The sequence below is a fragment of the Mastacembelus armatus genome, chromosome 23, assembly GCF_900324485.2.
Source record: "Mastacembelus armatus chromosome 23, fMasArm1.2, whole genome shotgun sequence".
Taxonomy (NCBI): Eukaryota; Metazoa; Chordata; class Actinopteri; order Synbranchiformes; family Mastacembelidae; genus Mastacembelus; species Mastacembelus armatus.
The window spans coordinates 12,228,832-12,246,270 of record NC_046655.1 but is presented as its reverse complement, the minus strand read 5'-3'; the positions used below and the strand labels follow the sequence as shown (position 1 = coordinate 12,246,270).

Below are 17,439 nucleotides of genomic sequence, written 5' to 3'. Positions count from 1 at the left end.
TAGTTTGTTACAGACGAGAAGTAATTCACACTCTTTTAATATCTGAAACAGTGGGGTGGAGTGGTAAGATTGGGCTTGGGTGAAACAGCAGAATCATAAAATGTGACTGTGGTGAAGGAGGACAAGTCAAACTTACAATTACAGAACCCTTATTGTATTCTGACCGTTTCCTGAGCTTAACATTGTGAAGGAGCACTGGAAATCATTTCTGATCGGAAGTTCAGGGAAAAGTTAAAGCCTTTATATTTCAGTCCGTTTTATTTATTAAACTAACTATTGTTTATTGATAGATTCCTCCTTGTTGTAGCCTTTTGTTGGATACAGAGCTTCATAAGACACAGTCCAGTCAGCTAAATCTTTGTTTTTCATCAAAACAGTGTTAATTCTTCTCTTTAGCTCCAGTTCAGTTGTAGTATCGCCATCATGGTGATATTACAGGCATGTGTGAATGACATGAACAGTAATGTCATGTGGTTGATTCTTTCTAATGAGGTGAGCTTGAAATTATGTTTGACTTAACAATCAATCATGAGCCAAATAGGCATTAGCAAGACTGCCTGGGAGTCCATGTGTCGATGGTTAACAACAGACGGCTATTTAATGATGCAGTAGACTGTGGAGTCCACTGATGATACACTGAGAGCGTTTTATATGACTTAACATCCACTACAGTATAAAATCTGCATGTACTTTTACTCTCTCATCCTATTTGCTTGTGCATTTATGTTTCTGCCTTTAAAAAAAAAAAAGCTCTTCAGGTTTGAATTTGTGAATTTCTAAGACATTTATTGACTGTTTACTCAGGCACACTATATGTCCACTGCTACATCATATATGTCGTGCCACCTCAGTCACCTTAATGCATTTCACCTTGTATTGGAGCAGTGCTGGTTTGAACGAGCCACTTTGTGTGCATATGTCTGTGAAGTGGAGTGTGTGGGGTTAAATGGGGCTGGGGTTGATCCTGTCTGCCCTGAGCTGGCCTGGATCACTACTCTCCTCTGCCCACTGAAGCTGAAAATAGGACTGGGGCTGCAGGCTCTCTCCCTCTGCACAGCTCACTGCAGGAGCAGTTCCCTGGACAACTTTGGATTCTCCACATAGCAGCACACTCTACTAGATGCACAGTGCCCACTGATTTCAACTGTTTCACAGTGATGTGTGCACTGAGCACTACTCTTTAGATGAATTAATAAGGGTGACATCTCTTGACGCAGTTTCAGATTACATGCAGCTCCCTCTGGAGCTCCAAATGGCTTCATACAACTTTTTTTTTTACGTACATATATGTCCCAAAACCTGAAAACAGACTTTGTGTAAAAATTGGGAGGGGGGAGAAAAAATGGTGACACATCAGTTAAAGGGACAAAAATTGGTGCTTTCTTTGACAATCTGTCATGAGCAGCTTCTCACTCGATGAGTACACGTGTAACATGCCACTTATTGACAGTTGGTGACTTTAACAGGCAAACAAATGCAGCAGCATGCCAGGAAATGAAAGGAAGAAGAAGACACATGCAAACTATGCGTATTTAAAAAAAAGTGTCTTTGAAAAAGCTCTGAGATTAAGGAAAGGCATGCAGCACGGTTGTTCTCCTTTACTGGCTTCTGTTGAGAACAGAACCAGAAGAGTGTTAGGATACAGCTTATTAAAACAGAATGATGTTCAGTCTGCAACGTTCATCTTATTATGGCGTTTCACAAATAGCAGCTTTTGAGCATTTTCACATCAGGAGACGTTTTGCTCCTCCTGAAGATTTGCACGGCGGCGGAGTGTGTGGCGCTGAGGTAACAATACTGTGACAGTTCACAGGACTGATCCTGATACAACAGACACTCTCTCCCTGTTTTTGCTTTCTTTCTCTAAAGCTCATCTCTGTGCCACTTGAGTGTATGTAAAACCTCTTAATGTGAATGGAAACGAGAGCATATGTTCTCCCACATTTATCACCCTCCAGTTGAAATGTATTTGCTCAGTTTCTACGGTAGCCAGCTAGAGTCAAACTACTTAATGCTTTGCCTTAATTGTTATGTTTGATTCCTGCAGGTCTTTGAGCTGACAGTCACCTGCAGATCGGTTGTTATTGGATCACATGCCTGATAGCAGCACACATTTAAGCGCAGCAGGCACAGGTAATTAGATGGGTAACTCAGTTTGAGGAGGACGTTAGATAAGGAATAAAGTCACATTTTAAAGGTGTTTTTTTAAATGTAGATACCATTTTCCATTATAAATAGAATTTAAGAAGCAGTGTCTCTAATGTTGAAAAAAAAAAAGTTGATTGAGTTTCTACATTCTCAGTAAATTAATAATCTTTAATAATGACTTGGCAAGTCGTTTCAGGCACTTATCAATTAATGTGGTTACCAGCATCATTCGGATTCATTATCTCAGGCAGTGTGAATGTGTGTACCACGTTTCATGGCAGTCTGTCCAGGCGTCTTTCAGGTTGGAACAAAGTGCCCACGCTACTAATATGGCTAAAAATGGCAAATGTCTTGGATCCTGTTTTGCTTTGCAACAGTATAAATTTAAAATGTTTGGGGTTTAAAGGACAAAACAAACATTTTGAAGATCTTTACTATGAATTCTGTTAACTTGAGTTGTGCATCTCGCAAGACTGCACTGCAATTTCATGTCATCTGCCCAGTCATTACAATGATAAAATGTTAGTTGCAGTATGAAATGCATTGTAAAGCCTTTCATCAATCATCTCTGACTCTCTATGTCCCTTCAGTTTATTTGTTTGCTTTGGTTCAGGGGACTCTACACTTCTGTCATTCTGTCTGCACAGTCTCAGCTCCTACTTTGTTTTGTCTGCAGCAGGGCATATCACTAAGCTAGCCTTCTGCCAATTCAATGCAAGAATACTGGCATCAATTAGGCAAAACGCGACGAGACGGAGGCAGCACATCAATATTTATTTCATCTGCATCTAAATGAGAATGAGTTTTAGTGAGCCATTTGCTGATGAACCTTTTCCTCTCTGGAGTCGACACCACTCTTGTTAAGGCAGGAAGAGGTTGGGGTGAGGCTGGTGGGGGTGGGGGGTGCTACAGGAGGAGGAGAAAATAGCTGAGGTATAATAAGATTCAGGAAAGAAGAAATTTCAAGGATGAAAGTGTCTGTTTTCAAAGTGGAAGCTCAATTTGCTGTCTGGCAGCTTAGGCTTCATTTCATTTGTAACTGAATCTGATGCAGGGACTCATCTGTAAACATGTCTGAAGAGGAGACTAATTCCCAGAGGTTGGAGGTCAATTCCTGGCAGCTCACTGACCCAGACACTAGAAGTAATATCATAGGGGTTTGACATTGATGCTGATGATCTACAGAGAACGAAGGCACGTCCGTGGAGAGCTCTGGGCAGGAGACTGAGTCTCATGTCATGCTGCGTGGTCCCACTTGGCCTCGAGGCGAGTCAGCGCGGGGCATCTCGCAAGACTGCACGAATTTTTGTCTTGTGCCCGAGACCACAAGAGGGGGAAAAAGTTGTTTGTTCGGAGGGTGAAGTCTGTAAACCAGTTGATGGAGCTGTCTGTGGAAGTTTGGTTTCTCTGCAGCCTACAGCTACTTGAACTACATGAACCAGCATTCAACAGTGATGGGGCATGACAGGTGGAATTTCCTCTAGTGCTGCCTAGAAAAGTACAGTGCTATGAAGACATAAAAACATGCCTTTGTCTTGTTATGTCTCTACAGACCAGGCCTACAGTAGTGACGGAGCTGGGGTTGGCATATCATCTGTTTCACATTTGCTCAACAGTCCTTAATAAACTCCTCCATGTTTTGCTGTAGTATTAGAGGGTTTCTTTAGCCTTCACAAGGTCTCTCCTGGTGGGATGAGCCCCCCAGTTTTGGAGCCACTGTGCTGGACTGTTCAGCATCAAATGAAAAACATCCAAAGCTCATATCAAAGATGAGCTTTGAAAGCAGCCCTGTAGAGAGCTCTTTTCTCCTCTGCTCTTGAAGTCATGAAAGCCTTTATGTCAAGTGCTGTTTGCCCAAAATGCCCTCTCCTGCTAGAACAAAATCGAGCACTTTAGGGAGCCTTAGGCAGTAAATGGGCGGTATAGATGAGGGTGGTATGGTGGAAAAATGGTGTTTCTCTTTTCATCAGCTGCTCTGCTGTAGCCCTTCAATCTAAGGTCAATTTCCTCTGCCAACTCTGAAGTGGAACTGAAATTGGCCTCAAGTTTATGGGATGAAAACTTCACTTGCATTTTGTTACCTACACTTACACACATAGTTGTGTCCAGTCTTTTGTCATTACCTCCAGATGAATGCATGGTGCTGCTGACCGTGAGTGGGATTGTAATTAACCTCCTCTCTCACACAGAAAAATCAATGAGATGCTTTGCGCAGTCATTACTGGGAGAATAGACCATGCAGCATTGGCCTGTTTAAATGTTGATTTTCTTTAGCCATTCTTGCTCAATTTGAGAGTTTTACAGATAATCGTTTTCCCTCAGAATTTTAAAGCCCCGGCTGATCAAGTGTCTAATCAGTTACGCGGGTTTCCGTTTACATTATTAGACTATTTGAATTTGCTCATGGAAAACAAAATGATGAAAATAACACTGTAAAAATGTGATTTTAAAAAATGACAGTCCGTACGATCCTGAAGAAACCTGTCCCACTTCCTCTTTTCCAGCCGTGCACAGACTCTGAATATTGCAACTTCCACCTAAAAGACCTTTCTGCTTCACTAGAGTGCCCACACACTAAAGGGCAGTTTACAAAAATGCCAGATGCATTAATGCATGCAGCAATAATGTCACAGTGGAGGCAGCAGTGAAATGTCATCGTTTTCTAAGAGATAAGTTAGAGACTTAGTTTTTTGCAGCCTTTTGCAAGTGTCAGCACCAGTGCTTTGAATCCAGCGCAGACAACCATGTGATAGAGACGGTTCCACAAGAGTGACACAGAAGAATTTGGGATGGTTGACTGGTTGCACTGTTGTGGCTGAGCTGAGAGGGCTGACTTGGATAAACCAGCAGTAGCTGTGCTCCTAAACTTTGATGCAAGCACAAACTAATAGCATCCACTGTCAGATCTGTGAGTCCGATAAGAGTCTCCGAGGGATCCAGTAATCGTAACAGTTAGAACTGGTTTACAGGGTTACATCTGTGTTTACCTGTTTTATTTGATGTTAGGAAATCACGTGCTGGATTTAACGAAATCATTGCAGAACCAAAATTAAACACGTTCTTGCTTATGCAAATGGAATCACCTTATTTGCACGATACATCTTTAGACTGCAGATGACCTTTTACTCAGAACTGTGTTCCACATACTGCTTAATATTAATGCACTGTAGGCATTCAGGCGTCCAAACGCATATCCCTCCCAGAACTTCCTCTGTACACCAACATGACTGCTTGTTGAGTGGTCCCTGCACAACAGTGGAGAGCTTTAGACAGATTCATGTTGAAATCCCGTTGATCTGACCCGACAAGGGTCCCTCTTGGAGTTTGATTACCTCAGATGATCTGCACCCACTCAGCTCGTAGTCGGCGCTACACTCTCCATGTTGTCCACAGGGTGCAGGCTTGTGTTGGCTGTTTGTTTGTGCAATACTTAATTGTCTGTTTGTCTGTGAACTCTGTTCCCATTTACTCACACTGTATTGGTTTACCCATAAAAGGCATTCTGCTGGGCGATGCTAACTCAAAAACAGTTCTCCGCCTTGCTCAGTAAGCTGTGATCTGAAGTCGGCCTGCCAGATGCAATTGGGCGAAAAGTCCTTTGAAATGTGCCGTGATTGGCTGTGTGTGGCGGCTATTTTGACAGTGCAGGTTGTGACAAGGAAGCAGTTGAAGCAACAGTAACTCAGTGGGTCACTCTGGGCTAGCTTTCCATAAATCTCAGATGTAAACCTGTGTGTGTGTGTGTGTTTGAGAGGGAGTCAGTGCGAAACTAAATCACTGTGAGAGCGTGTGTGTTTGAAGAGAGAAGGACTTGATGGATTACTTTCAGCTCTTGTGAATGCAGCGTGTTTTTCTGGTTGCTTGTGTGTGTGAAATCAGGCTGCCAGCACCTCTCTGTGTTTTCTCTCTGCAGCCTTTCTGGAGTTTCTTTTCTTTAAAATTAAATTTCAGGCAAATATTTTATTGACATTTCCCCTCCGGGCCTCACATTGTCACAGTTCATTAAAACATAATTAAAGGAATATTCAACAGCTCAGCCTGCACATACACCACTTTTCTCCATTACACATGCTAAGGAAATATTTACAGAGAATATCATCTCAGTTCTGTTTGCTTTCTCGAAGCTTACACGGCTTGCCTTATCCTTTCCCATAATTCATCTCTGCTACTGCAGCTAAACATAGCAGAGTGGGAGATATGCAAAGTGTGAACAGCAACGTTTTAATCTCTCTTCCATCAGTTTCTATTACTAGCGCTGCCAAGCTCAGCAGACCGGAGCACTCCTGGGCACTGATTGGGTTACTTCAATTAAATTTGCCACAGCAAGGTGTAATGAACACTATGCTGTATTAGTGACAATGGGTAGGAGTAAACCTGGCGGTGGACATTATGGGTCGGCCATTAGCTAGTGACGCACTAATATCGATAAGCCATTTTCCCTTAAATGTGTTGGACTTGCCCTCACTCAGTCCAACCAGACACTTCGCATCAATGCTCAGGCTTCATTCAGATGATAATGTACCACGACATAAACAAGACCACGTGCTGAGATCTGTTCCTGTGGCACATTTTAAATCTTCCTCTGAGATGATTACCTATTAATTGTTTTATAATATCATTTTATTAGTTCATTCCTGTCAGTTATGTTAACACAGAATTTAGCAAAATCCTTTCCTTTCCTTTCCTTGTTTTCTCTTTCCAATAAATTTAACTTCAGCTTTGTTTACTACCTCTATGATCATCTTACTGCTCGTTTCTTGCTGGGGATGCCACTGTTTTTATAGATCTTTGCAATAGCAAACTTTTCTACTACAAGTATATAATAAAGGCCTATTTTGTGCTGCTAGCTGGTCAAACTGATATTTAACTCATAATTGGCTGTTGTCTCTTTAATATGCTTTCTGCAGGTCATTGGGTGTCATATTAACAATCATCCAAACAGTAAGAAACACCCATCTGTCTTATTTTCATGGTGTTCTATAAGAGATATGACAAACTAAGGAAGTTTTGATTTTTTTTTTTTTCTCCATGTCTTTTGACAAAACAACCCTGGGAGGACATCAACAACAAATTAAATCAAGTTATTGACACAAACGATCTTTTTAGTGTCACACACTGCAGTTACAGGCCTATAGCCTGTTAATAAAATAATTGTAAATCACATTTACAATATTGGTCGGAAAAATCAAAATGAGATACTCATATAATCAATAGTCCTCCTTCCTCCTGCCCTTCTTTCCTCCTGCTATAGATTTTTACATAGTTTATAAGAAATAACATATTGATCTCTGCTGGTCCCCCTTCCAGCTCTTCTCTTCTCAGATACCTCTAGCCAACCATGTCATCTTTTTTTATCTGGTTTGTTTTTATGTCCCTTCATTCCCTTTTTGTCTTTTCAGCAATAACCATCTCCTAGTAAGCATCCAAGAGTTCAGCATAGCGACCCAGATTTCTTAGTTACAGTAATTGATGCTCATTGTGTTCCAGTTAAAGGGGTTTCTTTTCTTCAGTCTCTGATTTGTGTCTTTATGCACTTTTCCGAAGTCGGAGCACATGAAATTAATTAGAAACATTGTGTGAGATTTGCTTCAATGAGTCTGTTCTTACTGTAATAGAAGTAATATTGTTGTCAAGGTAACCAGTTGGTAAGCATTGCGTTAGTCATGGCCTTTGAGTCGGTCGAGGTGTCCTGTCAGCAGTTTTTACGTCTGTTATGTTTGGACTATAGGGGGGTTTTTGTTGCAGTACTCTAAGTGGCCACTGTGAACACTGTGACATGCTGACCAAACATGCTGTCAGAATAGTTCTCTTATTTAGCGAGCTATCTAGACCAAACTCTAACAGGAATTTGGTTTTTCAAGAGTTGCACAGTGTTTGTACTATCAGCTCACATCTTATAACAAAGCACGCTTATTTGGTTGAGCAGTTGCAGCTTTAATTTCCTTGGAGCTACTGTGCCCTTTGCTGAAATCAACAGCCTGCTGTGGTCAGACATGCATCGTATGTTGACAGCATGACTTTGATAGACCTTATCAGTTTTTCTAAACTCGTTTCTCACAGGGCAAAGTGCTGGCACCACAAATGAATGAATAAATAAAAACTATTAGGTTTCTTCTGCAGATACAGAGACAAGTAGAAAGGGGAGAAGGGGAGTGGGAAGAGAAATAGCCTGAATGAGGAGAATGTTAAAGAATACAATAAAAGAATAATGTATTGACAAAGAGAATAGCTGAGAGGGCTGAATAAAGCGAGAGAAAAGAGACAAGTTGGGTGTCATTATCCAGCCATGTTCAAACAGTTCTGAAGTTTAATTCTGTTTGATGCGTTATTGGCTGGCCACATGGCTGTCATTTTTTGGCTCCTGGAGAAGTTGAAAGGCAGATAAAAGCTTGGTTAGGTGGCCTCATGCAGTTCTTAGTTGTCAGGAGCAGATCCAGGCGGTTCCTTAATGGCATAAAGAAGAAAGACAATTCAGACTCAGGTAAAGTGAAAGGTACGATAAACTCATTATTGCTTTTCTCTGGCTGCTGCCATGCTAACAGCATTGATCAATATAGGGAAAACCTGCTTATTTGGCAGAATCTCTCCACTCTTTGCACTGTGAATCACATATGTATGTACTTTAATAGCATATTCCCCTGAACCGGTGGTGTGTGCAGGTCTGCTGGTTGTACGTTTTATTTTGATGCACATATTTCCAAACTGGAGAAGCTGCGGTTATTAGCTCTTATATTAGAAAATGGTTATGAGTCCCGGGGTGGCTTAGCAGGAATTTTAGAGATCCTCATAACCAGTTTACAAAAGGCAGATGTTGCCAAGATATGAAGTGGAACCCAAAGGAGGAGCATGACACAAGAAGCACTGTGGGTCCAGTAAGGTGCAATAGGGACATAGCAGAGATTGAAATGGGTATAGGGCAGCTTTTATGAGCCAAGTCAAAATAAGTGAGGTAGAGAATAAAATGATTATATAGCAGTTAGATGAGCAAAGAGAGCTTCTCTGCCAAAGCTGCGTCAGTGGGTGATTTGATAAACTGTAAATACTCAGGTGGAGTGAAGAGTGGGGGAGAGGGGCCAGACAGGAGTCATGCTAGGTGCAACCTTTGACTCAGTTCCTTATTCCCCAAATCATGGCCCGTCTGCTCTCTGTGTTGAGGCAGAGCTTTTCTAGTTGTAAAACAAGTGTTTCTTATTAAGGGTGATATACCTGGAGACATCACCAAGTGCTGAAGTACTTAGCAGCTGCCATTGGCTTTTAGGTAAAACTGCCAGTCAAACCAGAGAGGGGAGTCAAATTCAGCTCTCTGCCTGTGCGGTGATATGAGGCTCAGAAGCTCAAATGTGACTTACTACAGGGAGAGATGCTTCTGCTAATTTTATGATGGTGGAACCTGATAGAAGCCAATGGCAGGTCAAGATGTTTCAGGATTCTGTAGCAATCCTTAACCAACCTCAGGCAGCTCGTGTTTCACGCTATTAATCAGCATTTCTCAGTTGTTACATGAGATTTTTAAGTGAATATGCAGAAATAACTACTGATTTCTCCTGCAGACAACTAGTAACTAGTTCTTTTTTGTCACCACACAATATGGATTGGTATTAAAATGTGATCCACACCTGAAAACCTCACCAGAGTAAAGAATAACACTGCAGTGTCAGGTATGATCACACACATAATGCATCAGCGTTGTCGTCCCTTAAACGTGCACAACTGTTGCTGTGGGCATTCACTCATTAATACCTGTAGTAGTTCAGCATTAGTCCACTTCTGTGTTTACATGAAAATCACAGCTGGTGCTTGCTCAATAGCATACATGCATGCAAATCAGTGCATTTAGTGGGGATAGAGCACCTTGTGTAATCATGTGCTTTTATGCAAAATGAGGTTCAAGTGAAGTTGAGCCAAATTTTTGATTCATCTGTGTCATTTTCACAGAATAGCCAGTACAGATGTGAGGACGTGTACAAACCTATATTAAGCCTAATGACATATAATGACTTTGCAGTCCCACATACTGTATTCAGCACATACAGGAAGGTGTAACAGAAAAATGCATCATTCAGGGGGTAGACACAAACTGCTATGAAAGCAAAAATGTGTGATTAGATTGATCACTGTCCAAAGAGCAAATCTGGCCACAGATCACACTGTGATAGGTATAAATGGAGCCATATGTGATTGCACATGAGGCAGGTTCGGTAATATAAGGGACCATTCTGCTCTCCCATGCTGTTCCTCATCAATCCACTGGCCACTGGAAGGCACAGCAGCATGTGAAGGACATTTTCCATTTCCTGCTCCAGCAGCACTATCAGTGTCCCATTCCCAGGATAAAATGGACCAGGCCTCCCCCGCTACGAGACAGATGCTGCACATCAGAAACACACACATGCTTACACGTGAGCAGGCAGCTGGTGGGCTACGTTAATTTTAATGGCAATGGGTGAGCTGGGGTTGGCCAGAAGGATGGGATGTAATCACCTATGGGACCTGGAGAGCTGGAGACATGACGTGTAGGTGTGGTTGGTGTCCTGTAATCTTAGGAAATGAAAAGGCATGTATGTGTTTCATCAAATGTGAGGTACATAATATCTGGTGGTGTGTTTACAACAAAGTGTTTTAAACTTAATTTTTCTTGCCTAAAACATTAGCTGTTAGTTAGATGCAAGAGAAAAGCCAAGTGTCTAAGCCAAGTTAGGTGTAGGAAAACATTTCATTATCGTGTGTGTGTGTGTAGGCCCATCAGGAAGTCAGCTGTTGTTTCTGGATTCCAGCACTTTCACAGTTTTGGCATCTTACATGTTCATTGAAGACTAATCAACAGCGCAGTGTGTCTGGAGAAACTGGCAAGGTTTTAAGTCCAACCTGATCCTTTAATTAGTCTGATTATCTAAACAGCTGTCTGTTGGCGCTTCCTCTGATGCTTTAATGCACACACACACACACACACACACACACACACACACACACACACACACACACACACTGTGCTAATGCTACATATGTGATTGCCATCGGGTTGCCCTCCGAGCGAAGGCTATGATAGAGGTGCCCCCAGCTCCGTCTGTCTGTCAGCACATCCTCCACACTGGAGTTTCTGAAAGTTCTCAGGCTTCATCAGCAGACTTTGAAGGCTTCGCTGTCACAATGCTGCTGAAGTCTTTGTTTAATACTCTGTGTGTGTTTTATATGTGGGATCTCTGTATGTTCTGCATTTAGACCCATGGTAAGTAATATGTGGACTTGTTTTGAGGTCCAGAAATGAATTCCCTTGTTCAAATTATTTATGATCCAGTGGTTGGTTATTTAGTATTAGTTTTTATCTCTGATTTAACCACCTGTGAATGTATATTCATTAAATATTATATTATAAACAATAGACCTGCGTCTAAAGAGAGAAGATGCTCAATTTTGCTTAATACTGATAAATTAGATCTTTTCATACTAATCCAGAAATTTTCTCCTTTTGGAAAAACTCAAATTATATTAACTTCCAATTACAGTCTCCATCAAAATAGTACCACTCATTTAGTAGGCATAATTATAGTATTTGTGGCAGTAGAACTAAATTCAACTTTTTGTGTTGAGAGACCAGAAACAGTAGTCAGGTTAATAGAAAAATGAGAATAGAAAAATTAGTCCCATTCACTGCTGTTTAACAGGTACTGGCAGTGATCCACCTGGAGTCCCACTGCAGGGGACGAGGGCACTACAGGATGATTCATTTAAAAAAAAAAAACAGTCAAACCTTGAATGTACCTACACACTGTAGGAGATGTGATGGAAATATGGCATTAATGCTTGTTTGAGGAACATTACAGCCTGAACATCGGCTCATACAAATAGCCACTGTGAATAAATTATTACACTGTACGTAAATTATGGTTTTAAATTGCAGACCAAACTTAAATCATGGTTAATTTATCACTCAGGCAAACCAACAGCAAGAACGTAGCCACGTTTAGAACTGCCATGGCCTTAAGGTTGAGTGCCGCTCCTAAGAGTTTCACCTGAGTTCACATGTTGTAGTTGGCTCAGCTAGTTTACACCAGGGTGTGAGGCAGTTATCTGTTATAGCACTTCTTTCCCCCAGAGGAACCAGCTGTTCTCTTGTTGTTGTTTATTTTTTTTGACTCCCTACAGGTTGTTCGTTCTCTCTCGTGACACCTGCTGAGCCTAAATGGTGTCTTCAGTTCTTTAGAGCAACAGTTTTTGCTCACCTGTCAGTTCAGGAGATTGATCTCAAACTGTCTTATGACTGTAAACATGCAAGAAATGTGGTACTAGTGTGTAACTGTGAGTCACTTCTGTTTAAGTGACCTATTTCAGCCTCATACACCTCACTGACTGCAGACCAGTGGAGCCGCTGCTAGAATTGGACTCTCTCGCGCTGTTGCGTTTATACACACACACACACACAGTCTATTTTTAGACACATGGCCAAATATTGGACCATATTGAGGAGAGATGCAGTCACCAGTGTCTGTTCTAACCACTGCAGTGCTCAATCTGACTTATTACTCCAGCTCAGCTCATCTGATGGAAAAAGTCTGTGTTGATCTCAAGGTCACGGTCAGTGCAGCAGGAACCTTGTGTCTTTCATGTCCGTTTTTTTTTATTTGTGCAGCAGAGACTTCCATAACTGGACGCAGTTCATCTTCCTCATGATGTTATTTGAACAAAATTAAGTCTCCTTCTGTTGCTAAGTTTGCTTGAACTGAGTAATTTCAGAGACTAAAAAAAGTTTGTAAACCACTGGCTCGAGCTAATTATCAAGCAAAACATTTGCTGGTTGTAAATGTCTAAATATGAGAATATGCTGCTGTCCTCGGTTTCAGTGCAAATAAGGTGTTGGTGGAACAGAGCAAGAAAACTGAAACCGAAAACAAAATGATTACCTTTTTCAGTATTCTCTCTATTTTGTAGACCAAATTAAGGATTGATTGAAAAAAAAAATCACATCCAACCACTATTTGTTGCAGCCCTAGAGCTGTGTGATGTTTTTTTCTTTCTTTTTATGCCAAAGCACAGAAATCTTAATCATGTCTTATTTATATTTAGATGTCAGAGGCCCCAATGTTCTTTATATTTTCTGTTCTTGCTGCTCTGAAGTCTGAGATAACAGCCGTAAGATATGACGTTGTTTAGTTCCATTTAGCTGCAGCAGCCATTAAAGTCGAGCTGTGTTTGAGCTTTCAAATGTCTATACAAGCACATAAACATGGAAAAATATATGCTGTTAGTAAAGGAAAAGGAGGAGAGGAGCATCTCAAATGATGAGAATGGAGTCCACAGAGACCACTGATGTTGGTTTGTAAATGCAGAATAAACAAACAGCCTAATTAGTAGGATGGTGATGTCTAGGAGTGAGACCGTGGTGTGTTTTTGAATGACAGATGTTTAGTTTCACCACATAGCTGTTGATGGTGGAAGGTCAGAGCCAGGCCATGTGGCTGCTGTAGGCAGAGGGGGGCGTGTGATGTGGCAAGGGGGTGGCTTTTTGGTGCTGCAGTGCGCGGTGCTGCAGATAGGGGGCATTGTAGGACCTAAAAATCTGCTGGGAACTAAGAGGAAAAGAGATCTCAGTGCGATAGGTCCCCAGTGCCAGAGCCGCACTTCAACCATCTCTTTCCCTCACTCGCAGCGACACACACACCCTTCTTCCCTTCCCCTCCTGTTTCCTGCTCTCCCTCACACACACACTCGCTCTTAGCCTCGGTGTCTCTCAGCCACTCATTCCGCTGCGCTCTCCTGTTTCATCGCTCCACCGTGGAGCGCAGAGAGAGGTGATTCTTCTCCTGGGCTGGCTGGCAGCAGCTAGATTGGGGCAAACAGAGACAGAGTTGGGAACCTGAGGGAGAGGACAGTGCTGGGGATTCGAGCAGGAAAAATCCGGTGCAGCATTTCCATCCCTGGAGATAATTTGCATCACAGAACCTGTGGACAGAGGACTCTGACACTACACTGGCTGCACAACCGCTGTCAGCGTAAGAGGTGCCATTTAGTGCATTAAAGTGTGTGTGTGATTGTGAGTCTGCTCACCTTTTCGGTATGCAAATTCATTGGTTTGGGTTCTTTTCTTATGCAAATGTGAATTGGCTAGTCACGCTGCTCCACGTCTTTGACAGAAACACAGATGGAGCTGGTCTCAGTAATACAAGGTTTGCATGATTATAATGCAACACTCTATGAATTAGTTCAGCTCTGATGGCTTCATGCACGTTGCTGTCTGTGAGTGAGTGTGTGTGTGTGTGTGTGTGTGTGTGTGTGTGTGTGTGTGTGTGTGTGTGTGTGTGTGTGTGTGTATGTATGAGTATGAGAATGTTTCAGGAACACATGACAGAAGAACCAGAATGTGCTAAATAATTGATCTCCCCAATATGACAGAAAACCACCAAACTAGGTTATCCTTGAAATAATGTGCCACTCACGACACGTTCCTCACCATTTCCAAAATTTGTCTGAGCACTTTTGCAGTCGACTGCGTGTGTATTAGTGTTTGGATGCGTCTGTCAGTATATGAATGTGGTGTGGACACACTGGATATAGTATCATGCTTGGATGTCACTGGCAGAGGATCTCAGATGGAAAGAGGAGGGCAGGAGCTAAATGCTGTGTGGCATCATTCCAAGTTGTTGCTTTAAAGAGGATGGTGAAGGTTAGACGAATGTCTTTTCTGCCTTTGCACCCACTCTCTCGGTCTCTCTGCTTCTTTACTTCTACACAGAGGAGTAACAAGAATCACAAGTGTGCTGGTTAAAGCAGCACCATGAGGAATCCCTTAAGTAACGTCAGTTGAGTGGCTCCTCGTCCTCTCGTCCGTCCTGTCCTGGCTCCATTTGAAATGAGTGAGGCAGAGTAGATGGATGGAGTATCTGTTGAGAAGCGCAGGGTGGAGTTGATGCTTGTTTAAGCTTGCTCTCCCCCTTCTCCCCCCCCCCCATGGGATTTGTCCTTGCCTTCTATCTCTCTTGTCCCTCCGTCCATTTTTTGTTGCTCCTTCCATCACTTTTGTCTTATCTTCTGTCCTGCTGAGGCAGCGAGATTTATTGGTTTCTCCACACGTTTGGCCACTGCTCCAATTAACACCTCCACCAATCCATAGCTGCACTTGACAGATGCTGAATCTGGGAGTGTGTTTATTAGGGTTGGCTTGTAGGGATTTAGCGAATTCAAATTGTTGGCTGTGCTTTTCACTGGTTTCTGGATCATTTGTCACTGAAATATTTGGAGCTTTATCTGTTTCTGAGTTTGGAAATTGCACAGAAAACAGTGATGGGCAAGAATATTTTTTTTGGGATAATTCCCAAGCATTCAGCTGCTCCCATTTCTGATCAAGGTCTGATTAGCTTCTTTTTCCTGAAATAATTCTTTACTCTACAAAACAAAACTCCCCATACCCCCATTTCAGAGTGACTGATTAAATGGAAAAGGTCCAGTTCTGATTGTTGTCCCTTGTGTCCCTCCAGGGGGCGTGATAGACAAGGACCTGCGCCACTACCTCAACCTACGTTTCCAGAAAGGCTCGGTGGACCACGAGCTGCAACAGATCATCCGGGACAACCTCTACCTCCGCACAGTCCCCTGTGAGTTACCTTTCAACTAACCCTCTGTGCTTTAAATCCCTATTACCTTCTCTTTCTGCCTTGGGGGAGACAGTTTGAGGGGCCCCCAAAGCTCCAGATTCACTGTGTGTCAATTTGTTTGTGGTGTATTATTAGCTCCAAATTCGTTTGTAATGATTTACATTTGGGCAGTTTCAAAAGATTTCAAGCCCAATCTGCAATAATCTTGATGGCACAGCTAAGACGTCACAAGGGTTTGTAATTTAAACACTCATTTCTGAGTTAGAGTTTTCACAGTTTTCACAGTTTTGAGCAGCAAACCAAACTGCACTGCCCCTTCGAGAAGATGCACTATACCAACAGTCAGATCAAACTAAAGGACTCACCTGTTTATCCAGGTTGGACACCTACTTTTTCATGGCAACTGCACAAACTCATTTGGTTTATGAGAACTGTAACTTTATAACTTACTGTTTCCAAGGTCAGGTTCAACCTATTACCCACTGTTTTTTTAATTAGATTCAACAACTCATGGCCACAGCATGAATCTGAGACCTGGTTGGTCTCTGGAGCTCTAGGAATATTAACTAGCTGCTACGCTACATACTGTAGGGGTAGATACTTGCTTTCCAGTTGGCTTCAGTCCCAAATCTCCTAATCGATTAACTGCTGGAGTGTTGGTTCAGCTGGAATCCAGCTTGTCTGGAAGTTTGACTCTTTAAAGTCAAGTGTTGACTGCAGCTCTGTCTCTAATTAGCTGCTTCACAGGAGCACACCATGGAGCAACTGGGTGTTCTGTAGACTAGATTTATGTAAGATTTGCAGGACTATTTATTTTAAGCAATTGGTACCTGGTCTTTTAAGTTCAGTGCAGAATTTCAAACTGAATGCCTATGTGGGCCGTCTGTGCCGTTTGTTGTCTGTGCACTGTATCAGGCTTATTAAGCACACTCTGCTCATGTGGGCTTGGACTTACTGATGTTTAATCCATATCCTTCTGATTCCTATTGGCCATTTGTTCCTAAATGTATGCTCATTGCCATCAGTCAGTGGGTAGTGATATTAAAGGGTGTCTGTGTATAGTGATTGTTAGCCTGGCTGCGCCATTAGGCCCAGCTGTTTGGCGGCTAACTCTGAATCTTTAATGGAGGTACATTCTTCAAGGCCCGGAGCAGGCGGATTTCACTGCAGCCACTTTTACGTCTGAACACAGCACAACAGGAGAAACAAAAAAAAGCTATTTGTTTGCAACAGAAGCGTAATTTTCTCTGATAACCACTCAGAGCCACTGCTGGTCGGGCACTGGAGTCGGAGAAAGAGGTGAACAGCGAAGAGTGAGAACAAATGGGAGAACAAATAAAGGGGAGAGAGACACAAAAGGAGAATGGGGGGGGGGGCTTGATGATGGCACACAGACTATGATAACCACATGAGTAAATGGACTGCAGATAAACTGTTGCAGAGAAAGAGGCAAGGGGAGGTTAACTCGTGCATTAATTGAGCTTCAACAATGGGCCTCAGTGCTGCTGAGAGGAAGAGGCTTAGTCATGCCTGAGCTGGGCTTTTTGTATCTGAACTGATGGATGGACGGATTTACTCCACACACATTTGTAGAAATGGAGGCATTTCCCCTTCCTCTCTGTTCCGTATGGTATGTAGGTCTTTTATGTTTGGGTTTCCTTTTCTCCACCTTTGCTTACTTCTTTCTTTAAAACATGTTGGTCTA

The 17,439-nt window shown here is 42.3% G+C and overlaps 1 protein-coding gene across 8 annotated transcripts in view; it reads left to right on the top strand.

The window, feature by feature from the left end:
• The window catches only part of magi2a (membrane associated guanylate kinase, WW and PDZ domain containing 2a), a 155,641-nt gene that overhangs the window by 28,259 nt on the left and 109,943 nt on the right, over positions 1–17,439 (top strand). For 7 of the 8 annotated variants that reach the window (XM_026326475.2, XM_026326474.2, XM_026326473.2 and 4 more), the window contains exon 2: positions 15,618–15,734. In XM_026326475.2, the coding sequence (XP_026182260.1) occupies positions 15,618–15,734 (117 nt within the window). Of the gene's footprint in view, positions 1–13,908; positions 14,143–15,617; positions 15,735–17,439 lie in introns of those variants that run through there. The other variant, XM_026326478.1, reaches the window with a different exon arrangement.